The 26,066-nt window shown below is 40.9% G+C and overlaps 1 protein-coding gene and 1 pseudogene across 3 annotated transcripts; one reads left to right on the forward strand and one right to left on the reverse strand.

Annotated features, from left to right (window-relative positions):
• Nucleotides 1-3,862: 3,862 nt before the first annotated feature.
• Nucleotides 3,863-9,631, forward strand: LLPH (LLP homolog, long-term synaptic facilitation factor). 2 transcript variants are annotated; one of them, XM_081249127.1, is made up of 3 exons: nucleotides 3,863-4,063; nucleotides 5,901-6,120; nucleotides 9,048-9,631. In XM_081249127.1, the coding sequence occupies exons 2-3, from the start codon at nucleotides 5,916-5,918 to the stop codon at nucleotides 9,224-9,226; spliced, it is 384 nt and encodes a 127-aa protein (XP_081105253.1). In that variant the 5' UTR covers nucleotides 3,863-4,063; nucleotides 5,901-5,915; the 3' UTR covers nucleotides 9,227-9,631. The 2 variants fall into 2 exon arrangements, with proteins under 2 accessions (XP_081105253.1, XP_081105252.1); XM_081249126.1 differs by lacking the exon at nucleotides 3,863-4,063 and having other exon boundaries at nucleotides 5,496-6,120.
• Nucleotides 9,632-20,979: 11,348 nt separating this feature from the next.
• LOC308625138 (large ribosomal subunit protein uL6-like) lies at nucleotides 20,980-21,809 on the reverse strand (annotated as a pseudogene). The gene is made up of 2 exons: nucleotides 21,285-21,809; nucleotides 20,980-21,098 (listed from the first exon to the last, which is right to left on the reverse strand). The product of its transcript is annotated as a large ribosomal subunit protein uL6-like (transcript).
• Nucleotides 21,810-26,066: the final 4,257 nt, after the last annotated feature.

The following is a 26,066-nucleotide window of genomic DNA, read 5'->3' on the forward strand; positions in this document are numbered from 1 at the left end:
AGCACCAAAGAGTGCGTGGCTTAAACAGAAATTTATTTTATTACAGTTTTGGAGGTTAGAAGTCTGAGATCAAGGTGTCAGCAAGGGTTGGTTTCTTCTGAGGTCTGTCTCTCTCTTGGCTGGTAGATGGACATCTCTGTCTTCACGTGGACTTCTCTCTGTACTGGTCTGTGTCCAAATTTCCTCTTATAAGGACACCAGTCATATTGGATTAGGGCCCATCCTAATAACCTCATTTTACTTTAATTACCTCTTCATAAAGATTCTATCTCCAAATACAGTCACATTCTGAGGTACTAGGAGTTAGGACTGCAGTGCTCCTAATGTTTGTGTCCCCCCAAATAATTTGTTGAAACCTAATGCCCACTTGTGATGGTATGAGGAGGTAGGGCTTTTGGGATGTGCTTATTAGGTCATGAGGGTGGAGTTTTCATGAATGGGATTAGTGCTTTTATAAAAGAGACCCCACAGAGATCCCTTATTTCTGCCACATGAGGTGACGGCGAAAAGACACAGTCTATGAACCAGGATGAGGGCCTTTAAACTAGACACCGAATATGCCTGCTAAACTTCCCAGCCTCTAGAACTGTGAGAAATAAATTTCTGTTGTATATAAACCACCCAATCTCTAGTGTTTTGTTTTGGCTGCCCGAATAGACTGAGACAGACTTCATCATATGAATTTTCAGGGGATACAACTCAGCACATAACACTAAGCATTAAACTATTAAACTGAAATAAATTAGTAGTATATAGATTTAGCCTTTGGTGAGTTTCAGATGTAAATTTGACTCCATCACTATCAATTAATTTTTGAATACCCAGTTGCATAATGCTATACTCAGGTTTAACATAGTATCATAGGTAAGAGAATTTAAATTGGAATCCTTACTAGGCAACTTACTGGTGATGTGACCTTTGGCAAGTTTCTTATTCTTCCTTACTTACGTCTTTTACCTTATCTTTATAATGGGAATAATAACACCTACTTTATTGGCTGTTATAAGGATTAAATGAGATGGATATATTATATAAACTAAGTGCTTATTAATGTCAGCTGCTGTTATTAATTAATGTTATTGTTGGTCCAAAGGGAGAATGTACTGAATTGTGACTAGAGACCATAAATAAGTAAATGCAGATTTGACATTTAAAAAATATAAAAAACAATACCATTTTTCATCCAGTAAATTATTGTTTGGTTTGGGAAATGTAGTTTCTTTAATAAAAATCGTGTAGACATATAATTAATTATTTTTTTTAATGACAGGTAAACTTTTAAAAATTTGTCTTTCTGATATGACAAATGTTGTAATTTCTAAGAGTGTAAAGAGATCACAAGACCAAGAAGTTTGACAACCACTGGTGTATTTATTATGTTTTGTAAATCGACCATAGTTACTCATACATTCTTCTGTTAATGAATTTTATATGGTTCCTCCTTTTTTACTGTCACAATCAGTACTGCCATGTGTACATCCCTGTGTGTGTCCCAGTGTGCATAGATATGAGAGTTTGCATAGGTAGGGAATATACCTAGGAGCAGAATTGCTGAATAAAAGGGCATATGCAACCTCAGTTTTTTACAGCAAGTAAAGGTGAAAATACCTAGACTCCCCAATTAATAAAAAAGGGGAATTAGCAGGGCTTGGACAGAGTGACAGGTAACTGTAAAACGTACCAAGTGCAGCCAGGGAGGTAGGAGGAAAACAGGGAAGAGCAGTATCTGAGAACTGTTTTTATTGAATATAATTTGGGGAAAGAAGTGCAGTGGGCCCTGTCTGCCTGCCTTCATTTCTTTTCTGCAGATCTCGCACCTGGCTTTTATCCACTTGATCCACTTCTGGGGATTAGTGGTGTCAACAGCCAGTTGTGGGCCTTTTTGGAGCAACTGGGAAGTTAAGTTCTTGTTGCTTGTTCATCTTTAAAGCTTTGTTTTGAAGTCCCTGTCACCTAGTGCCTGGGCAGCTTGGAGTCACCATCTGAATCCCATTCGTCTTCCTAGTCCTTACTAAGTGATTATTCAGATCAGGAATTCCATGGGTGAGGCCTGACTGTAGAGGCCCCATTAGCTGGTCCCAGTAGTGTAGCATGGCTTTGAGATGGGAAACCATTCTGCTTCCTGTCAGGTATTCAGTGCGACCCACTGTGCCTCCTGTCCCACAGGCTCCTCCTAGCTCTGTGATGGAGCTGAAGCAATGTCCAGTTTGACCCTTAAGCTTTATCCCACCATCATGGGTTAAAGTTTCCTGAAGACAGTAGTTTAGTTCCCATCATCTCTGTATACCCAGCATAGTGCCTATCACAGAATGCATACTCAAGTGTATGAATGAGGGAATGAATTAAGGATATTTAAATACAGCAAGGCCATTTAACTATTCTGTTACAACTGCTTTTATATAAACTGGTGAGGAACATGTTCAAAAAGGTTTTTTTCTCAGTAATGCAATCTAGGATTCAGCCTTTTAAAGCATCAGTAATGCAGAATTATGCCATATATTTAACACTATGACATTTTCATAATAGATAAACTTTTTTCTCTTTTTTGGTGCCAAGTATCTATTCAAAAGTCTTGGCCTGGTATGTTAAGCAAGATGCAGTCAATTTGGACTATCTGAAAGTGAGCTTTCTCTGATTTAAAATGCAATGTGAACATGTATTTTTGGGAGAGGTGGCCAGATCTAACATATAGTTAACTTTAAAATAGAAATTCACTTGCTGTATAGGAACTTCTTAATCTCTAAAGAAAGCAAGTTTTTCAAGCATGTTTTTTTTTAATATACTGCATGTTATGAGCTTTTCCCAGCCTCTTTTAAAAAACAAAAAACAAAAACAACTTGCTGTAGTCTGAGTTTAGTAATTTCCACATGATGCATGGTTTCTTTAAGGACACAAATTTAAAGAAAAAAGGGACCCATAAATTGTCTCAGAATGAACTCATTTACTAGTAACCAGACAGGAGTTTACTAGGCCATGATTAAAGACAATTCATTTACTGGTTTTTGGTGTATGTTGTAAATCTCTAGAAAATACTGCTTACAAATAGTCCCGTGCATGCTTGAATTTATTATGTGAAAATGAGGTGAGCGGCCATTTGTTGAGCTCTTATATCCCCTACCTAGGATAATTAGGTTGTATTAGCTTCCTTCTACAGATAAGGAAATCCAGGCTCTGAGATAGTATTCATATCACTCACAAGGAAGTGTTAGAACCATAAATACCACAGACCTGTTCGGTTGCAAAGCTAGTGATATTAGGAGCATATGTAAAATAATAACAAAAAGAACTGGTGTTGTTTGTGATCAGCGTGACCGTCACCGAAGACGAGTGTCCTAGGCTAAGTATTGTGTCTGGTATACATTAGTGATTAGCCGGTAAACACTGATTGAACTGAATTAGTTTGATCATTTTACCCTTTGAACTTGTCTTCGGGATGAGAAAGGGGTTTTTGTTTTTGGTAACAGCTTTGAGGTATAACGGACCTACAATGAATTGCACATACTTAAAGGATACAATTTGACAAGTTTTGATATATGTGTACAACTGTGAGACCACCACCGGGGATAGGGAAATTTAAGGGCTGCAAATAAAGATCCTAATTCGGCTTCTAGAGGAACACGCGACGTGGTGAATATGTGCGAATGGGGAGGTCTGACGTGAATCTAGAGGTCGGCTCTGAGCTCCCTACCTGACGGCAGGGTCATTTGGCGGTTCTCCCTCCTTGGGTTAGTCTCGGGGCTACCCCGCTCACGCTCGGGACGCAGGCCTAGCTGGTGTCCGACCCTCGACCCGGCTTCTCTGCATTTCCCTAATCCGACTTCAGAACCTATCTGGGAGGAGCCCAGCTCCCAGGTCAGCTCTCGCACCCGAGGCAAGAAGCGCGTCAGCCCGGAACTCCAGAGGACCCCGCCTCTCGAGGCCGTCCGGGGCGTTTTGGCTCCCAGCGAGCAGCGCGCCGCCCGGGGGGCGGGGGCAGTAGAGCGGGTTGCCGGGAAGGCGGAAGTGCGGGGGCTTCCGGTCGGCGTGAGCAGCGTGCAGTGTCTGAGTTCCTGCGTCTTCTCAGGTGAGTTCTTTTTACCAACCGGCCCCAGTGGGGCGTGGGACTTGGGACTCGATTCCGGCGCCCGTGGAATGACTCTCAAGCCTCGTCCCTCTCTGGCAAGCTTTAGCCCGGGCCAGAGACGCAGGCCTCCTCTAGGACGAGGGTGTCCCGTTGTCTTGGCAGTCCTGGTGGGGCTTCTCGGTGCTTTGTGGGAAGTGGAGTCCTCCTTAGTGGTTCAGCCCCGCTCAGGGCTGTGTACCGCAACCCTTCTCTCCCAGCCCCTCGCAGGGCTTGCGTTGTTGTACACACGGGACAGAGTGAGTCTGTGATTGCTGCCGTCCAGAAATTTTACTCCACCAGTCGTCCGCTTAACAAATGTTACTTAAACTTTACTGTGTGCACAGTGCTACGCGCTGGGGGATCCAGTAGCGAACAAGACCTATTTATCCCTTGCTTTCGTGGAGCCCACAGGCCACCGGGAATGACAGAAAGTAAACTTAAGAATTTTAGATTGTAACACGTATTAAACAGGAAAGAAAAAAATGAGGTGGTAGAGAATAAAAGGTGAGCTTACAGGAGTCAGAAAAGCTGTCTCTGAGGTACTGAAGTGAAGGATCAGTTCCCAGGCAAAGGGACGGCAAATGTAAAGATACTGAAGTCAGCGTCATTTGGACATTTTTCTTTTTTTTTCCCAAAATAATGTCTTAGTGATTAACTGCCTATTGATGTGTAATTAAGACAACAAATTGCACATATTTAAAGTGTGTAAGATATATCCATGTATACTCACAAACATAAATCTGTCAGCACAGTCAAGATGATGTTATAAGTCATTCCCACGACCTTCCCTCTAAACTCTTTATAATCCCTATAATCCCTTCCCAGCCCTCATCACATCCCCACACTGTCTTTCGGTTGTCATTGATTGGACTTTATTTCTTTTTTGTGTGTGTGGTACACGGGCCTCTCACTGCTGTGGCCTCTCCCGTTGCGGAGCACAGGCTCCGGACGCGCAGGCTCAGCGGCCATGGCTCACGGGCCCAGCCGCTCCGCGGCATGTGGGATCTTCCCAGACCGGGGCACGAACCTGTGTCCCCTGCAGCGGCAGGCGGACTCTCAACCACTGCGCCACCAGGGAAGCCCTGATTGGACTTTCTTCAGATGTAATTGGTGCTTGAGGATGGGGTGGAGCATGAGATAAGAGTTAAAGGAGTCAGGGGCCAGGTCACAAATACCCTTGTAGATCTTGAATATATGAGTTGGAAAATCATTAATTCCAAGAAAGACAGTGTCTGCTCTTTAAGTTTTTAAAAGCTCACGTTGACCACCTTCTGGGGGATGGGCTGGGACTGGGGGGTTGAGGGAAAGCAAGAGTAGAAATAGAGAAGTTTAAAGTAGCTAGATTGATTTGAGGGGGTGGATAATGAGGAAAATTGGGGTGGGTGGAGTCACCTGTAGTTTTGGGGGAAATCAGGATTCAGTTAAAAGATTTATAAAATATTCTGTGATTTTTAAGTTGTTGCATAAATGTAAGGTGATGGCACTCTGCATTTTGGGGGAAATTAAATTTCTGCATCTTGTATGGAAACTACCGGAGCTTTCAGAATTGGTTTGACTCACAGTGTGCCAGTGGCCACGGGGAGTTTGGTTTGGTGTTCTTAATTGTTATTTAGTGGCTGTATATGCCACGTTGATCCTCACATAATTTGCACATTATGCCATCATAAATCATGAACAGAGTGAAGAGTTTACTTTCCAGTTGTTCATGTTCTGCAGAGATGCCTTTTGACCTGGTTTTCCAAAGATTTGTTTTTTTGTTTGATAGTAAATATTTGCTTTTGAAAATGTAATTTTTTAGCTTTCCAGCTAAAATATGGCTAAAAGTTTACGGAGTAAGTGGAAAAGGAAGATGCGTGCTGAAAAGAGAAAAAAGAATGCCCCAAAGGAGCTCAGCAGACTTAAAAGTATTCTTAAAGTAGATGGTGATGTTTTAATGAAAGACGTTCAAGAGATAGCAACTGTGGTGGAACCCAACCATTGTCAAGAGAAAACGCAATGTGTGGTGAAAGATGAAACAGGTGAGTTTATGTGTTTCATTAAAAAAAAAATTATATCAACTTCCTTTTGTGACTCTTTTCCCCTTTTTCACTGTCTTGAATTCTTTCTCACATTTACTTCCCTACAAACGTCCTGCCATGCCCACATAATTCTTTGGAGGTGCTCCTAGAGATTCTATGCTAAGCTATTTTGAAGCCACCTCATGTGAGTAGGTATGTTTTGGATTGTTCAGAGTGAGCCTTTTGTGCTTATACAATAGCCTAAGTGTCTCAGAAATAGACAGTACTACAGGAGTAGACAAACCTAGACACACTCTCGTTGGAAGGGTGCACAGGAGTCAAGAACTAGGCAGGATAGAAGGAGGTCTTTCTTCATTTTACCCTTTGCAAGATCTAGGTTCCATTCTGAGAGTCCTCTGCCCTTATATTATTATCCTAAAGATTAGTTTCCCTGTATTTGATTTTGACAGAGTCTAGGTATGTCTGTTTTAATATAGTCTAAAGTTGGAAGCTGTATATAATGTGTATAATAGTCATTATCCTCAATCCCTCTTTCCTTTATCCCCCACCTGTAAACCATTAGCGCCTCTTCTATCTCCAAAATACATTAGGAATCTATCCATTTTTCTCCTACTTTCATGCTTTCACTTTAATGACAGTTACCTTTCCTGAACCACAGTAGTAGCCATTTTACCTCTCTCTTCAGCTTTTGCTCATTTCTGATTCATTTTTGACATATCACCCAGTATGATCTTTTTAGGATATGAATCAATTATGTCATTCCCATGCTTAAATCACCTCATTATATTTCCGTGTGCTTACCACAGCCTGCCTGGTCCTACTTAATCTCGTTCCAGTACTTCTCTTTAAAAAGGCTGTAACCACAAGCTGAAGTTTGCTTTGTCATTCTCCCCTCAACAGAGCATTGAGAACTCCATGAAAGCAAGGAGCTTATTTGGAACACTGTATGCCCAGAACCTAGAACAGCACCTGAAATAATCATTCAGTGACCAGTTATTGAAGGGCTAATGTATATCAGGCACTATTCTAGGAACTGAGGCAACAATGATGAATAACAGAAATGGCCTCCATCCTAGTGGGATTTACATCACATTGGAGGGGACAGAAAGTAAACCAGATAAATGAACTAATATAATATAATGTCAGGTAGCAGAGTCCACAGAAAACCTGTATACCCTGGTAAGTTCCCAGAGAGGGACAGTCTGGACATGTCCTTCACAATAGATGAGGTTGGTGATAGATGGACCACAGCATGACTGTGCTGAGCTTCCTGCTAAGTCTTCTGTTAGAAGAGCTGGATACCTGAGTGTGACCTGGATAAAAAAGTGTGGCAGCCCCAGGATATCCAGGTCTGTTCTGTCATGAAGCTTGCTGCTTATTGCTGTTCCTCTTCCAAGTCCTCTTCATTGGAAGTGGCCAGTCATTCCTAATAGTTTTTCTTCTAAGCCCTGTCCATTAGAAGAGTGGGTGCACTTTTTATTGACACAACAATTTTATTTAGCTCAAGAAAGCACCTAATCCGAGGAGTGTTCTCATAACTCGCATGTTTTCAGAACCATAAACTTACCCCTAATGCGGTAATTCAAACCCATATCTCCTAAATGTTTCCTATTTAACTTTCCCTGTTGCAAAGGACAATCATAACAATGTTCTCTTTTTTAAAAAATTTATTTCTTATTGAAGTGTAGTTGAATTACAGTGTTGTATTAATTACTGCTGTGCAGCAGAGTGACTCAGTTATATATATATATATATATATACACACATTCTTTTTCATATTCTTTTCCATTATTGTTTATCACAGGATACTGAATATAGTTCCCTGTGCTGTATGGTAGGACCTTGTTGTTTATCCATTCTATATATACCAGTTTGCATCTGCTAACCCAAACTCTGACTCCTACTCTCTCCCACTCCCCTCCTCCTTGGCAACCACCAGTCTTTGTCCCTGATTCTGTTTCTGTTTCATAGATAGGTTCATTTGTGTCATATTTTAGATTCCACATATAAGTGATATCATATGGTATCTGTCTTTCTCCTTCTGACGTACTTCACTTAATATGATAATCTATAGTTGCATCCGTGTTGCCACAAATGGCATTATTTGGTTCTTTTTTTCTTTTTTATGGCTGAGTAGTATTCTATATATGTACCACATCTTCTTTATCCATTCATCTGTCGATGGACATTTACGTTGTTTCCATGTCTTGGCTATTGTGAATAGTGCTGCTACAAACATAGTGGTGCATGTATCTTTTTGAGTTACAGTTTTGTCTGGATATATGCCCAGGAGTGGGATTGCTGGATCAAATGGTAATTCTATTTTTAGTTTTCTGAGGAACCTCCATACTGTTTTCCACAGTGGCCGCACCAACTTACATTCCCACCAGCAGTGTAGGAGGGTTCCCTTTTCTCTATACCCTCTCCAGCATTTGTTATTTGTAGACTTTTTAATGATGGCCATTCTGACTGGTGTGAGGTGATACCTCATTGTAGTTTTGATTTGCATTTCTCTAATAATTAGCGATGTTGAGCATCTTTGCATGTGCCTATTGGCCATCTGTATTTCTTCTTTGGAGAAATGTCTCCTTAGGTCTTCTGCCCATTTTTTGATTGGGTTGCATAACAACATTCTTTAGAAAGTTTCTTAGTGACTAAATAGATGATGTCTCTAGTTCCTCACAGATACTTTTTATGTCTTTCATGGTTGTGGGAACACATGGCATCATGTGTATGATCCTACTGAATGTGCTGTAAGGAGTTTTTTCAGTGTTAGTCAAAGGTCATTGCACAAACAAAGGAATTTTTTTTTTTTTTGCTTTTGTAGTTTCATGCCACTTTTAAGTTCAGTGTCCTCATTGCATTTATGTGCTTTTTCACAGGGTTGCATTCGTGAGTATTAATAGTTTTTCCATTTTTTAATTCAGATGACATGAAAATGGAGACTGATATTAAGAGAAACAAAAAGACTCTTCTAGACCAGCATGGGCAGTACCCCGTATGGATGAACCAGAGGCAAAGAAAAAGGCTGAAAGCAAAGCGAGAGAAAAAGAAAGGAAAAAGCAAAGCAAAAGCCATCAAGGCAGCAAAGGGTTTGACCTGGTAGACCCTTAAAAACTTGAAAAATGCCGCATGGGACAGGTCTTTGATTAGAATGTATACATTGATTTCAGCTTCCACCAAATGGAAACTTTGTTTCCATTTTTTAACTTGGCCTTTTTCTTCAATTCAAGCCCAATGTAACTCCTCAAATTTGTCTTGGTAACTTGAATAAAATATTTTCTTTGATGAATGAAAGCTACACTGATATTTTAATTGAATGCTATCCAATATGCAGGGATTATCAGACATCAGAATTCTCTCGAGTATTAATGTGGTTGTAATCATTCAGTCTTAGGAAAGATGAAACATAATATACTGACAAATTTGAGCTAACTCAGATTTAAAGTAAATTATATATTGTGAAAATATGTTAGTGGATCATATAAGCAGTACTTGTTTGGAGTTTTGATTTTGTATAATTCAGAATAAAAGATACTCTGTCTAGATCTTGAAGATCTGTTCTCTCATATCCTTAAGGTTTCCTAGTAGTAGAGAAGACCAGATTCTTCAGTTAAATTTTTTAAAAATTTAAAATTTTTAGGTGGAGTATTGACATGTGAAAATTATTATGCTCCATCTTTTTAGGAGATTAGAACATCCTGGGAACTAGTTTAATGTGCTTCAATTTTTATATTATTCTCAGAGTATGATTCTCAGAATTAGCTTTTCTGGATGTGTGGTGAAAAAAATATATTACATGGTCATTAAGTTTGGGAAATGCTACATACTTGAAGATTCAAAAACAATATTAGCTTAATACAGGCATATCTCAGAGATACGGCACATTCAGTTCCAGACCACTGCAATAAAGTGGACCACATGAGTTTCTGGTTTCCTAGTGCATATAAAAATTACGTTTACACTATACTGTAGTCTGTTTTACAATAGCATTGCATGTAAAAAAACGACATACATACCTTAATTAAAAAATAATGCTGTTGGAAAAATGGCGCTGATAGACTTATTTGACAGAATGTTGCCACAAACCTTCAATTTGTAAAAAAAAAAAAAAAAAATGCAGTATGTGCAAAGCGCAATAAAACGAAGTATGCCTATAAAGTCATATAGAGATCTAGCAGACTTTTCCAGGTGCTAGGGACCCAGGGAACAAGACGAGGTGTCTGCCCTCATGGGTATGTACTCAGAAAAGGCTGTTAGCTTCAGAGAAAACCAAGTTAAAAATGAGACCTAGTGGAATAAGGTCACAGGCATCAGGTCACAAATTTTGTACTGTGCACACAGCTACGCTGGGACACAGTATAGAGATAAATAGGACAGGACCCAAATCTTTTAGGAGATTTGAAGCTGAAATTTAATGCTAGTAAAATCTTAGGATTATTTTATATAATAGGCTTTTGTTAATCTATTCAGTGGTTAGTTCACCAAAAAGTTAGTGGATTATTTTTAAATTTATTTATTTTTTGTTTATTTATTTTTGGCTGCGTTGGGTCTTCATTGTGGCACGTGGGCTTTCTCTAGTTGCGGTGCACGGGCTTCTCATTGCGGTGGCCTCTCCTGCTGCAGAGCACAGGCTCCAGGCACGCAGGCTCAGCAGTTGTGGCTCAAGGACTCTAGAGCGCAGGCTGAGCGGCCATGGCTCATGGGCTTATTTGCTCCGCAGCATGTGGGATCTTCCCGGACCAGGGCTCGAACCTGTGTCCCCTGCATTGGCAGGCGGATTCTCAACCACTGCGCCACCAGGGAAGCCCCAGTGGATTATTTTTAAATACTTAAGGAAGCTAACAGAAGGTGTGAGTTGGAAAGTTCAAAAAAGTTCATAACCTTTTTTTTGCCTTTTGGTATAATTTTGAACAGAGTTTGTGAGGAAAAGGCAAATACATAAATGTTTGTTCATGAAATAAAAATTTGCTAACATTATCTAATTGAGCCATGATATTATCAGCCTAAATATACCAGCTGTTTCCTTTTTTTTTCCCCATCATAGGAATTGTCTACATCAGTGATGTTACACACTTAGTGCTTATTTAAAATTTGGCAGCATTGTTACGTATGTTGTTTCTGGATTTTTGAGGTCAGAAGCCAGTACCAGGGATATCATGTTTTCTGAGGCTGATAACCTCCAATTTGACTCCAACGGTAGGTAGTAGCTTTGAGCTTTCATCCAGGGCCTTTCAGTGATGTTAGGTTGGTCACTTAACGGTTGTCTAGTCATGAAGTTTGTACAGTCAGGATTTAACTTAAAAGTTAACAAAATCAAAATATCACTATCATCGTATTTGAGAAACATGTTCTCAAGTGTCGAATGTCCTCTGGCAAGTTGGCTGTGAAAGAGAAATTGTCTTGCATAGCTTGTGATGGGGACCTCTACGGTCACTGAGTTCCTGAACTGTGTGGCCAGCAGGATTCTTCCTACCTCCAAATTTTAGCGGGAAATTTAGACTAGCATTCCAGAATGGGTGCAACGTACGATCACTTCTTTGTTGCTTTTTTCCTGGAGGTTATAAATTGAGAAGTATAGCATAGTCCTTTAATCTCTTAAATGATTAGCTTCATAAAATTTGTCATCTCTTTATTTGACTGATGTTTTCCAGAGAATTCTGTAAAACCACCAGATGGAGCTCAAGCTAAGCACCAAATCATTTTTTGGAATTATGTTGAGTGAGCTGAATCACATTAGGGATTGAATGTGACATTTTATTTTTGTTTTTTAAGAAATTAAATTTAAAATTAAAATATCTAAGGATAATCAAAACTGCTTTCATTTATTGGTTGCTTTGCATATCAGGCTTTGTTCTAAATTATTTAATCCTAAACTCTTCAATCGAAGTATTAACTCATTTAATCCTCCCAGCAATCCTTTGAGTTTGGTATTGATATTATCTCTCTATACACCAGGGGAAACTGAGGCACACAGGCCATATAGCTGGGATTCAAATTCAGACAGTCAAGCTCCAGAGGCTATGCTCTTGCAGTGCCATTCTGCCTCTCAAGGGTGTGCAAACTCTTGCTAAGTAAAAAAGGTAGTTTTAGGGTAGAATACTTATTTTTGGTTCAATCTGTTTGGGGGGCTCAGGATCAGATGAAGAGCTGGTTTCAGTAGAGAAGTGATTTATTGACCCCTTCTCAAATCTCTAGGCCTAAACCAGACTGGAGTTCCTTTGGTAGCATGCCCTTAGAATGGGCTGATCCCATCCTAAAGGTATAGCCCACATTCAGTGGTACCCAGGCTACTAATCAGAGAAGGAATGTGAACTGCCATTGACACTCTAAAGTAGAATCTAGTGGTTTTGACTACATGTTTTTTTCTAATGTCACATTTTAGATACATTTTCCCCCTACTAGTTCACATGCTGCGTAGAGTAAATACGCAGCAGAATATATTTGCTTATAAGGAAATCTGAATATTTTCAAAATTTGGATCAATATATCTGGGATATGATTTTTAGGAGTTGGAGAAAAAAAGTAACTGGCTATAAATGACTTGATTTAAATATCTGAAATGGACTGGTGTTGATGGTGAGGGTAGTGGTGTGTAGGAGTAGTGAAGTGCTAGCCACAAAATAGAATAAATAGGAGAAATCTAAAGAGACCTCAGGGAATTCCCAGATTTATAAATACTGCAATTGAGATGCAGATGGTGGGCTGTTGACTAAGCTTACTAGCTAAGCAACTAACTTCTGATGCCACCTGGCAGAGTGATTCACATTTATGCTATAGTCAAAAACTACAAAGCTTTTCCCCTGTATTTGCCGGAATGTAAAAACACCATTGCAGCAGGCACATGCCAGTTTAACAAGGAAATGTTGAGGGGGAATAGGGAACTGTTAAATACTCATGCCAGGTTAAGGCCACTCTGTTGTTCCCAGGGCCCCATCAGGCAGCAGGAGGGCCAGGGCAAGGTTTGTCCCTGCTTACAAAAGCCCTTAAACTTTACACAGTTGAATGCCAAGAGTCTTTCGCACCTATTTTAGAATAGGAGAAGAATAGGATGCAATGTCAAATAGGACTCATTTGCTAGAATACTAGTAATAACAGCCAACATTTAGAGAATGCATACTGTGTTAAATGCTTTACCTGTATTATTTCATTTAATCCCTAAAACAATACTGTGGGGTCAGTACTCTTATTATCTCTATTTGCAGAGGAGGAAACAGCTTTGAAGAGGTAAGTAAAGTTGCCTAAAGCTATGCAATTATTAAGTAGTGGGCAAGGCTGTCCCAGAGTGTAGAATGAATGTCTCTGATGGGAAGCTTCAGAGACAGGCTTTGATTGCATCTAAGGAAGAACCTTCTAACTAAGATGTTTGTTGGGAGGTGGAACAAGCAGCTTGGGAGGACTATCCTGTCAAGCTAAGACTGGCCAGCCACTTGTTTGGAATGTGGCAGAATGGACTCAAATATTGTACTTGGAATTTCAGTAGAAAGCTGGTGAAGTACTTTCCAGCTTAGAAGTGCCTTGCAGGAAGTTGTCACTTTGAAATGTATTGTGCTTATTTTGCCCTTAGATAGTTTTTTGGCACCCCATGATTGCAGACTTAAGTATCTTTTTGGTGGAAGTAACAAAATCTGAAATCTTAAATTTGTTAATGTCGTTAAGTCTGGTATTCATTCCACTAAGTTCCACTTTAAAGTATGGAAAAACGTTATGAACATCTGCTTTAAACAATGAATGGGGTGAAGTCCTTTGCATTTTAATTTAAAAACGGCATAGTTTTATAATACATTAAGTTTATAATATGCAGAGTGTGTTTAATTTCCTAAAGCGATGACTTGTCTTGGCATTATGCTGTCTTACGAAACACTTTCTCATTCTCACATTGTCTTTATAGTTTTCAATATCAGCAAAGCCTTTAAATAGTCTTAGTTGGGTGTTGTGTATCACTGTACAGTAACTGCTAGTACATATGGTATTTCTGATCCGTGTAATAAAGTACATTTGTCATGTTATCTTGTGATCTACATACCTTTCAGCTGTTACTTCATAAATCTGTTCCATCAGAGAACTGCTTTGTACAGCAGTGGTTCAAGCTGCTTCTAATAAACTAATATTTTGTGTCTTTTATATGTAATCAACGGGGAGTATTATAGACTTGTGCCTCTGTGGAGAAACATTCCACTAAACTTCTTTTCTCTTGACAATAATGGGGGAAAAAAATAGCTTGGGAAGATCACAGATGTTCAAGAACATATGTTGTTTGCTCCTAAAAGTCAACTGAAGGTCTTTTGTATTGCTCCAGGTTTTTTGTTTGTTTGTTTGTTTTTATTTATTTTTTAATGCTTTAGAGAAGAAACAGTTTGAGATATGTGATGGGGGCACAGGGAGATAGGATTACAAATTTCAGTGGAGACCCACATTGGGTGCTGTTTTTCAAAATTCTAAAAAGCTTCATCTTGCTCACACAAAGGGGTGATATTCTGAGCAGAGTGGTAGGCAGTTGGCCAAAGACTGGTCATTCCTACATGCTTTCCTACTCAGATGTAAGCATTCTGCTCTAGGTTTAGTCTTTGTTCTGTCCCAAACTTCAAACTAATATTGTCTTCACAAAAGCATAAGTATTTACTAATGCAGGCAGTCCCTTGAGTAATTGGATAGGGGCTATTGTCTTTCTCCAACTGTAGAAATTTGCTCAATGGGTAAGCTCTCCACAGACTAGGCAATGGGTTATTGATACTGTATAGTAAAATATTCATGGAAAATGCTTAAGGAAGCTGTATGCCATGGGTGAAATTGGTATGGTTGTCCTTTATAAGCCTGTGAATCTTTAAGAAGAGTTGCCATAAAGAGAATGGGAATCGGCTGTTCCAAATCTCCACTGACGAAATGGGTTTAACTGTAGCAGAAGGGATTTGAGTTAAATATAAAGAAGAACTTCCTGAATGTGAGTGTTATTTGAAGCCAGGTATGGGTTGAGAAGAGGCTGTTGAATTGTCTCTCTGGAAGAGAGGGAGCGCTAGAGAAAGAAATGGAAGGGAGCGGAGAGTGGGAGACCCCCACTTGAGATGATTTAAATGTAATTCTGCCCAATGGTTATGAGTCCTTTATTCTCTTTTCTCACACTCACATCTCAGGTTTTGAGGTTTAAAAGGTCAGACCTGAAGAGTATACTTTAGTCATCAGAACTAAAGTGCCAGAGGACCTCTAGGTCTGGAGGTTCTTTTGGTGTAATTCTTAATTGAAAGGAAATGCTAAGTTGTGACCAGTGGATGAGAAAATTGACTTAGGGTTGATTTTCCACCCTTGTCATTAAAGACCAGTGTACACACTGAGCTCACAGTGCCAGAGAGGAATTTGACATTGAGCAATTTCTGGAAAGGCAAGTGGTTGGTAGGCTGTGACCACTTAGGCTTGGGATGGGTTAGAGGGCTGGGGGAAGGGTACAGCTGCCACGTTGCTGCTTGGGCATGTGCCTACTAAATATTTTTTCCAGGAATACTCCAGCAGGACCAGAGGGTTGCAGATCAAACTTGGCACTTTAAATTCCAGAGAGCAGAGACTGAGAGGACAGGATAAGTTTACCCTTTCCTTTTTTTTTCTTTTTTTCCCTGGCTGTCACCTCCCTGTCCTGTCCCCATTTGGTACTCTTTTGCACCTCCCTCTTCTTTGCTTTCCTTCAGTCTGTTTTTCTTGAATATAACTGAAAGAAAAAAAAAATTTTTTTTTTAATAAAAACTTAAAGCTGCGAGTCAAACATTCTTTATTTACTTCTTAGGGAAAACAAAAATCCCACCAAGTTTGGTTGTAAGTGCTTTTGTTTATAAATGACCCCTGGCATTTTTCTTTGTGGTCCAGTGACAATAGCTCAAATAGATTTCCCACTTCTGTGCTGTTTTTCTTCATCAGTTTGTCTTTCTCTCTTCCTCTGCATTTTCCTCTTTTTTTTTTTTTTTTTTTTTTACTTTTTACTTATTTATTTATTTTTGGCTGCATTGGGTCTTCATTGCTGCACGCAGGCTTTCTCTAGTTGCTGTGAGCGGGAGCTACTCTTCGTTGCGGTGCACGGGCTTCTCACTGCGGTGGCTTCTCTAGTTGCGGAACACGGGCTCTAGAGCTCAGGCTCAGTAGTTGTGGCACATGGGCTTAGTTGCTCCGCGGCATGTGGGATCTTCCTGGACCAGGGCTCGAACCTGTGTCCCCTGCATTGGCAGGTGGATTCTTTTTTTTTTTTTTTTCTGGTACACGGGCCTCTCACTGTTGTGGCCTCTCCCGTTGCGGCGCACAGGCTCCGGACGCGCATGCTCAGTGGCCATGGCTCACAGGACCAGCCGCTCCACGGCATGTGGGATCTTCCTGGACTGGGGCACGAACCCGTGTCCCCTGCATCGGCAGGCGGACCCTCAACCACTGTGCCACCAGGGAAGCCCTGGCAGGTGGATTCTTAACCACTGCGCCACCGAGGAAGTCCCTCTTGTTGTTCTTAATAGTTTTACCACCTATGCATGAATTCCCTAAATACCATACCTTTGTTTTGTCTATTTTTATTTTTTTTATTATTAAAAAAGTTGTTTTTAATTTATTTTTGGCTGCAATGGGTCTTTGTTGCTGCTCATGGGCTTCCTCTAGTTGCGGCGAGCGGGGGCTACTCTTCGTTGCGGTGCGTGGGCTTCTCATTGCGGTGGCTTCTCTTGTTGTGGAGCACAGGCTCTAGGCCCGTGGGCTTCAGTAGTTGTGGTTTGCAGGCTCTAGAGTGCAGACTCAGTAGCTGTGGCGCATGGGCTTAGTTGCTCCGAGGCATGTGGGATCTTCCCAGACCAGGGATGGAACCTGTGACCCATGCATTGGCAGGCAGATTCTTAACCACTTCGCCACCAGGGAAGTCCTGCATTTTCCTCTTTTAAAATAAATTTTCTGCACTGGCCTCTTTTTCTGTGTGGATATTACTTCAATTTCCTCCTTAGGCTCAAATCACTACTCTTCTTGCATTCTCTCTCTCCCCTCTCATCTCAGTTTTTCCACTTACTATGTTTTTCTTCCTCTTCCTTTTCACCCTCATCTTCTAACTGGATGCATAAATAGAAGATATGCTTTATAACAGGGGCAGGCCAATTGGCTGGTCATCTGTTTTTGCAAATAAAGTTTTATTGGAACATAGCCAGCCCCACTCATTCATGTATTTTCTATGACTGTTTTTGTGCAACAGAGGCAGAGTTGAATACTTATGAATGAGACCTTCCTCTGGCCTGAAAATCCCAAAATATTTACTTTCTGGCCTGTTAAGAAAAAGTTTCCTGAATCCTGCTTTAAAATATTTTCTGTATTTATTAATGAAGGCTTTTTGTTCTTTATCTGGAAATTCAGGTGAGTTGGATCTGTTTTATGTCTCCCTACTTAGTGAAATTGAGTTGCATTTTATATTTGCAAATTTCTCCCAAATTTCTCACTTAAAGGCAGTGGTATCCAAAAGAACAAAGACAAGCTTACCATCCTGACTATCAAAGCTAAGTGCGTAACGGTGGTCGTTTGTGGTGAGTGTGTGTCTGTGTGTTTAGATGTCTTCCCCACCTTCCACCTCCAACTGGGCTCTTTTTAGTCTTTGGGGGGAAAAAAGATAATTCCATTGTAAAGCTCTTCAAAAATCTCACAGCCAACTTTTCCTTTAAGCCTGAACCATTTTTGGAAATGTTAAATGCTGGAGAAAGGACTCTTAATTTAATATGGCACCTAGCATACTGACACATAAAAGCATTTCAATGTAGTTTTATTTGGTGGGTGGTCTATCTGAAGATGTTTCACACAAATACCCTTACAGATTGGTTTCATTAACATGAAATCAATATGAACTAAAATAGTCATAAGACTTAAGGCTGAAAAATGTTTTAGAGATGACCTATTTTAACCCTGTGCTTTTCAGCAGATGAGGAAACCGTTGAGGTCCCAACTTTGCCAAGATATTAGGAGTTCATGACCCAGTTCAGAGCCCAGGTCTCTTTACTCTCAGACCAATCTTTTTCTAAACCATAAGGCGGTGACAACTGTCCACACAAATGTAACATTCTGACTAATGTCAAGATTAATTCTATTCTTTTCCTCTCTATAAAAAGAGGGGGTGGGGCTTCCCTGGTGGTGCAGTGGTTGAGAGTCCGCCTGCTGATGCAGGGGACATGGGTTCATGCCCCAGTCCGGGAAGATCCCACATGCCGCAGAGCGGCTGAGCCCGTGAGCCATGGCCGCTGAGCCTGCGCATCCGAAGCCACAACAGTAAGAGGCCCGCGTACCGCAAAAAAAAAAAAAGGGGGCTGCTAAATGAAATGATGGTATGTGATTAGTCTTTTCTGCAGCTCTATTCCTTCTGTGGTTAATAACCAAACCTTTCCCGTTGGTGGCTGTGCCTCTTTACCTCACAGGCAGTATAACATCTTTTAGTTAAAAGGAAACAACACAGTAACAAACTTCTCCTCTTGCCCTGTGCCCCCATAAAAGGCTAGATTTTTGTTTGTTTGTTTCTACTCTCTTCTAATTCACCCTGTGTAGTTACTGATTTCTTTTTATATTTTATTATTTTTCTCATAAAAGTAATACGTGTATGTTGTAGAAAATTAGAAAACCCAGGAAACTCTAAATGAAATACAATCATTCATAATCCAGCCACCCAGAGAATATTGTATATGTGTCTATATTTTCATAACTGTCTCAACACTGTACAGTTTTATGTTCTGTTTTCTTAACTTTACATCATGAGGATTTTCCCCATGCCACTGAAAATCTTTTGAAACATTCCCTCTTATTCTGTCTCGTGGGTAAACTACATTTTCTTGTTTGCCTGTGTTTGGACATTTAAATTTTTTACAAAATATTTTTGTGTGTGTGATTAAAATACTTCCCTGTAATATTAATGGCCTTATTAATCCTTATCTGATATATTCTTGTAGAAGAGTTTTAGAAGAGAATGAACTTTTCTTTAAAAGACTCCTGGGCTTCCCTGGTGGCGCAGTGGTTGAGAGTCCGCCTGCCGATGCAGGGGACACGGGTTCGTGCCCTGGTCCGGGAAGATCCCACATGCCACGGAGCGGCTGGGCCGGTGAGCCATGGCCGCTGAGCCTGCGCATCCGGAGCCTGTGCTCCACAACGGGAAAGGCCACAACAGTGAGAGGCCCGCGTACCGCAAAAAAAAAAAAAAATTCTTCCCGGAGCATGTGACTGCCTGTCTGGGGCACACTGGAGGGGCTGTAAATTAAGCTTTTAAAACATTCCTTTCAATATGTCACTCTCCAGCTAGGAAACTTCCCATGGCTGCAAGGTCAGATCTAAGCTTCTTAGTGTGTATGCTCTTGCATTTCTTCACTTCCAGCTAATTTCTCAACCACTGCAATCTGGCATCTGCCCCCATCTGTCTGCCTGGAGGCATCAAGGAAACAGCCCTAGACTAGACTAAGTGTCAGGAAACTAGGGTTCAAATCCCAGCCCTGCCACTTAGTAGTATGTGACCTTGGGCAAGTAACTTAATTTCTTTAAGCCTGTTTCCTCAGGCTTTAAAATGGAAATAAAAAAAACAGACCTTGATTTTTGGGGCTTCCGTGAGATAATAGAGGTAAGAAATATTTTTAATCTGTGGAACACTGTAAACATTAGGGGGTGTATTGTTATTGAGACTGCTCTTGGGATAGTGTGGTATCCACCAAATATTTCTGATCCTCTTAGGCTTGTGGTAGAATTTTACTTCCCCAGCCCTTGCATTGGAATGTGGCCACATGACTGACTTCCGCCAATGAGATATGAGTGGAAGTGACACATGCATTTGCATGCAAAATCTTTTACGAGCTAGGCCTTAGTCAGCTACTCTCCCATTCTCTCTCCTGTGCAAAGGGCAATGCTGCAGGTGGTTGCTGCCCAGGTCCTGAAGGAAGCACATCAGTGTGGAGAGGAATTCCCAGCTACCCAGTGATGGGCATGTATCTTGAGCAAGACTTTGTTTTGTAAAGCCTAAGGTTTGGGGTGGTTTGTTACTGCACTCTCACCTAGTGGTACAAGCCTACTCTTGGTGTGTCTTTCTGTGTAGTCCTTGGTATTACTGAAATTTTTGAAACCCTCTTTTCCTTTGACTTGGTGCCACTCACACTCTTGGTATTTTCCTCCATCTCTAACAAATCCTCAGTCTCCATTGTATTCTCTTCCTTTTCCACTCAAATATGCACATAAGATGAGTTTCTGACTTCCTCTCCTTTCGTTATATGCTTACCTTCGTCAATTTAGTTTACTCTGACAGCTTTAAATATTTTGTCTTTCTTAGCCCTGTATGTTTGAAAAAGGTTTCCAGTTTGAGGATTACTGGTCTACCCTTTTTCTTATGCCTTGAGGGCAGGGACCCTAAACTGGAATCAGATGGCCAGCTGGCTCTTCCACTTGTCTACCTGCCAGAGACCTAACTTCTCTATGCCTCTGTTTCTGCATCTGTAACATGGGGTTAATTGTAGTTCCTACTTCACAGGTGGTTGTGAGGATTAAATAAGAAAATATATGTAAAACACTTCCTGCCTACCTAGGACACAGTAAGTTTACTATAAATGGTGGTGGTTGTTTGGTTGTTACACATCTTTTTTTCTCTCCTTCACTCCCCAAGTTCTATCTCCAGTTTCTGGTAAGATATGCTTAGAAGTAGAAGACCCATAAGAAGTGTTTGTTTTAGTTCTAACATCACATTGATGGCTGATAATAAGAGTGAAAGATTGGTACCCTTGCCCTGAAGATGCTTTGTGCAGTGTTTGCTTTTTTTTTTTTAAGAAAAAGTCCCAAATCAAAAGAGCTTTTATTGAATCTTTAATATATCACAAATGAGTCTGAAGAATCATCTGGTATCTTTCTGTTTCTGTAGCCAGACCACTCGGATCTTGTTCATCAGCCTACTGAACTGTTCCTTTTTCAGAAACATAGATACCATCCAAAAATTTTCTGATGTCCTTGTTTTTAACTGTTGTGGCTTGCTAAATCAAAGCAGCTGAATTTTTTTTAAACATCTTTATTGGAGTATAATTGCTTTACAATGTTGTTTTAGTTTCTGCCATACAACAAAGTGAATCAGCTATATGTATACATATATCCCCATATCCCCTCCCACTTGCGTCTCCCTCCCACCCTCCCTACCCCACCCCTCTAGGTGGTCACAAAACACTGAGCTGATCTCCCCGTGCAATGCAGCAAGCAGCTGAGTTTGACACAAGTTCAATATCATTTCCTTCAAGAATCGACTCATCCTTCTGGGCTTGAGATACTGAACAAGCAACGCCTGGCCTCATCTGAACCCTGCGGATGTATTTTTCACCCCCAAAATTTCAGATTTCAACAAGAGAACCATTCTCCTGAATAGCAACATTGATGAGGAAGTGAACATACACAGACCTCATCTGTAACGGAAGCCCATTGTAACACCCTTGATCATGTTCTATACATGACTATAGATAGTGTAAACAGTTGCCAGTTCCTTTCTATTTCCCTACCATTTGTCAACTCGGAGCCTCTTCTTTTTCTTTCCAAGGAGACTGACTTCTACACTGATGTGATTGAAGTCCCATTGCAGGGTGCCTCTGGGGCCCTTCACAATAACTGTGTGTCCCTTCGGAGTAACGTGGACATTTTTTTTGAATGTCGACAGTCTGATTGTTGAGAATGGTCTTCATTCTTGCAGCAGATGCAGCAAAGAGCTGCTGTGTTTTTTAATTGAATATTGCCTTTAGGTGGGTCAGGCACTTATAAGTTCTCACAGTAATCCCTACACCCTGTCGTTCCCTGGGAGGAAATCAGCTTTCCACAAGCCTGCTCTACCTACACTCACTCATCTTTCCCTTGTGTACTCCGGGCCTATCACTGCCAGGCACCTTGGCTTCCGCTGGCTTTTCCCCTGAGAACATCTTTTTTTATGGTAAAATATACATAGTATAAAATTTACCATTTAACCTGTTTTTAAGTGTACAATTCAGTGGTATTAAGTACATCCACAATGTGCTGCAACCATCACCATTATCCATTTCCAGAAATTTTCCATTATCTGAAACAGAAACTCTGTCCCAGTTAAACAGTAACTCCCCATTCCACCCTCCACTCAGCCTCCAGTAACCACTGTTTGACTTTCTGTCTCTATGAATTTGCCTATTCTAAGTATACCTCATACAAGTGGAATTATACAGTGTTCATCCTTCTGTGTCTGGCTTCTTTCACTTAGCATAATCTTTTCAAGGTTGTGGCATGCGTCAGGATTTCATTCATTTTAATGGCTGAATAATATTCTATTGTATGGATATACCACTATTGTTTATCCATTCATCTATTGATGGACATTTAGGTTGTTCTGCTGAGAATATCTTGAAGCTCACGGTGCTGGCTCATCCAAGTTCTTCAATCTCAGACAAACTTCCCTTTTTTTTTTTTTTTTTGCGGTACGTGGTCCTCTCACTGTTGTGGCCTCTCCCGCTGCGGAGCACAGGCTCCGGACGCGCAGGCTCAGCGGCCGTGGCTCACGGGCCCAGCCGCTCCGCGGCATGTGGGATCTTCCCGGACCGGGGCACGAACCTGTGTCCCCGGCATCGGCAGGCGGACTCTCAACCGCTGCGCCACCAGGGAAGGCCAAACTTCCCTTCTTGAAACTCCTTTGTACTCTTTGTCTGCCTCAAAGTCATATACTGAGTGATGAAAATATTGGAGAAGGAGGTCGGGAAGGAGCAGAGGAAGGGGTCACAGACCGTGTAAACGTGATGGTGGTAGACCTTTAATTTCTTTTTTAAAAAATAATCTTAGTTAACAATTATAATGCTGTAGGTTTCACATGCTTTTTTTTTTTTTTTGGTAGCTGATTTCATGTGTTTTTCAATGCATTTTGACTGCTACAGATAGCTTTTTGTTTTTGTTGTTTGGAAAGTTGGTGGTAGGAGATACCCAGAGCCCCTCAAAGCTGTACTTATGCTGACTTGTGACACCTATTATTTTGTTTGGGATTTAACTTCTGAATCTGGCGGCGGGGGTGGGGGTTGCATATCTCATGTCTTTGGCACTGTATGTTAAGTTTCTCCAGGGAAGAGACCATTCTATGGTTTGGTGTATCCAGATAAAAAAACATAAATTTCTTAAAGAACTTGATGCATACTTGGCACTCCTTAAATCATTTCCTTTTACTTTCTGTTTCTTTTAGCAACATCAACACAATATCATACAGCTAGTAGGCATGTTGTAGTTTACTATTTAACAGCTTGATTCGTCTATGGAGTCTAGCTTTCCAGAGTGCCTGCTTTTTTTATATAAAAATTGACACTAGAATATTTGAAATATTCATCTTCCCTCATAACCACCAACATTCTAATTAGAATACATTCAATACTGATCTTGAGCTATAATACAAAGTTATCCATTTATATCAGCACTGAGTATAGAAAAAAAATTTCAGGGGCAGAGGATGAAGTTTTTCCTTGCTTTCTCTGTGAGCTGTGCTAGTTTGCATCCCTGGCTTATATAGTAAAATATTTTAGTGCTTATTATAGCATCTTAACTCCCTGAGATTTACCAAGGACAAATGTGATCTTAATATTGTATTGTATTTCATTTCACAGGTTTGTTTCATAACCTCAATAGTTATTTCTATTTGCAATTCTGTTTCCTTTCTAAATGTGTTAATAAAATGCTTGCACTAGGATTGGCTTGATGCCAGAATTCAATATGGTCATTCTTCAAGTAAGTGATAAAACTCGTGACAGTGTAGCACTTGGAGATCTTTGGATGCATCCTAACTATACAAGTGGGGAAACTCTTAGTTCCTTATAGAGTTAAATTAAGGTCAGACCTGGTTTCCGACATGAAGTTCAGATGTATTGGCAGATCCCCATGCTTGCATTTATTATACTGTAATTTGGGGCTTAAAGAGTTATATCCAGTCCATCCCCAACATCTGGATAGTGTTTATAACGATCACATTTGATCCTAATGTAATTTTGTTGGGGAATTCACTAGAATTCCTCTGTTGGCTACATTACAACTGAACATGAGATCTGCTAAAATATTACCCCAAACTAGTGTATATCTACAGAGAATATAAATATAGATAGATTTCATCCCCCATCCAACCCCCCTGCCACTAAGGCATCATGATCATCTAGCGGGGCTTCCTTGTCTCCATTGATAAAAATGGGGGTGATGCTTTAACAGCAGCCAACATTCATCAAGGGTTTTGAACCTTGAAAAGCAGAGCAGGCACAAAAATCTTTCAAGGGTGATTATTGTACATGTGCATCCGCAATGGCAGCATCATAGACTCAACAGACAGGGATGACATGAGCTTGTCGGTGATTTTTTCCTTTCATTTTCATTTTGATTTAGATGCAATTCCTTACTGTTAGGAAAACATCACTTGGAAAGTAGAGCCAAAGGATTGGTTTTAACCACCGTCCCCCACCAATGGAAGCCCCAAATGAATCAAGTTGAACCTTTTAAAGGCTATTAAGGGAGCCTTTAATTATGTGAGGGGGACACGGGGGAGGGCACAGGGGAAGTTTGGCAATGCAGTTTTAGGACCTCCCAGCCCTGCCAGCAGGGAGATTATTAGCATATTTCACGTAATTTGTGCACAGCCATATACTCTTCCCATGAAATAATTTTAACATTCAAAAAGAGGTAGATGAGAAAAGAAAAAGACAGATAGGGAAGGACAGAGACTGCAGCAGTCTTTAGAGAGGGAAAATTATTTCATTAAATCTAAATAGCATATGCTTTTCTGATGCATAGCATATGCAAGTCTATGCAAATTATTTAATAACAGTGCACTCAGAGTAATTTCCATTTCCTCCCTTGCTTGTGACGGGAATATTCCTTTTAATCAGATTAGATGACATCCTCTGCAAACTTTTGGGGGTTTCAACTTAATTTACCATGCTAAGTAGTTAGGGTAATTTGAAGTAAAGCAATCAGTGGGCTGAAATGAAGCCAAACCTCATTTCTGTCTTTGCGATGAGGAGCTGGCCGGCTGCGTGAGCCCCACAGGACTTCTTTCCCCTCCTCTCCTCGCCCTGCTCCCCAGCACCCGAGACCTCAGCAGAGTTACTAGTGGCCAGTTCCTTGTTTTGATGGCACCTAGTCAGATCTGTTTTGCACCCACAGAGCTTGCATACGATGCTGTATTCCATTGGTTCTCGATGACTGTCACAATGTATGGCGCTGCCTCAAGCAATGATGGAAAGATGAATTCACACTCCTTAAAAACTTTTTCACCTGGGGAGGTCATGGACCCCTGAAGGGGTCTTTAAAGTGATCTGAAGGGACCCTGCAGATATTCCCAGTCTAGGGGTTCTGGAAAAAGGGAGCAACATTCAGTCCAGTACCATGCATGGGCAAGAAAATTCTTTGCGGGGAAGGATTCATGCGAACCCACACCTGAAGGTGACAGCCACTTATCAATGGTGCCTGTGCTGCATGAGTAGTGCCTTGGCAAAACTGAAGCTTGTGTTGAACTGTTGCTCACAGTTGTGTGGGCTTTGTGTCTCACAATTCCAGGGGGTGCCATTGTCTTGTAGTCAATGGGAGAATCTGGGAGTTGTCCGGCAGATGGCAGTAAAGGGTCTTTTTTAAATTTTTTTTTTTTTTTTTTTTTTTTGGCTGCTTTGGTTCTTCGTTGCTGTGCGCGGCTTTCTCTAGTTGCAGCGAGCAGGGACTACTCCTTGTTGCGGTGCGCGGGCTTCTCGTTGCGGTGGCTTCTCTTGTTGCAGAGCACAGGCTCTAGGCACGGGCTTCAATAGTTGTGCCTCTAGAGCGCAGGCTCAGTAGTTGTGGCGCCCGGGCTTAGTTGCTCCGCGGCATGTGAGATCTTCCGGGATCAGGGCTTGAACCTGTGTCCCCTGCATTGGCAGGCGGATTCTTAACCACTGCGCCACCAGGGAAGCCCCCAGTAGAAGGTCTTAAGGATAAAATTACTTTAA

The sequence above is a fragment of the Mesoplodon bidens genome (genome assembly GCF_964165515.1).
Source record: "Mesoplodon bidens genome assembly, chromosome: 11".
In the NCBI taxonomy this organism is placed as follows: domain Eukaryota; kingdom Metazoa; phylum Chordata; class Mammalia; order Artiodactyla; family Ziphiidae; genus Mesoplodon; species Mesoplodon bidens.

Coding starts and splice junctions, on each gene's coding strand:
- LLPH (XM_081249127.1), top strand. CDS start 5,916: ATGGCTAAAAGTTTACGGAGTAAGTGGAAAAGGAAGATGCGTGCTGAA. Junction 6,121..9,047: donor TGTGGTGAAAGATGAAACAG/GTGAGTTTATGT, acceptor TTTTTAATTCAG/ATGACATGAAAATGGAGACT.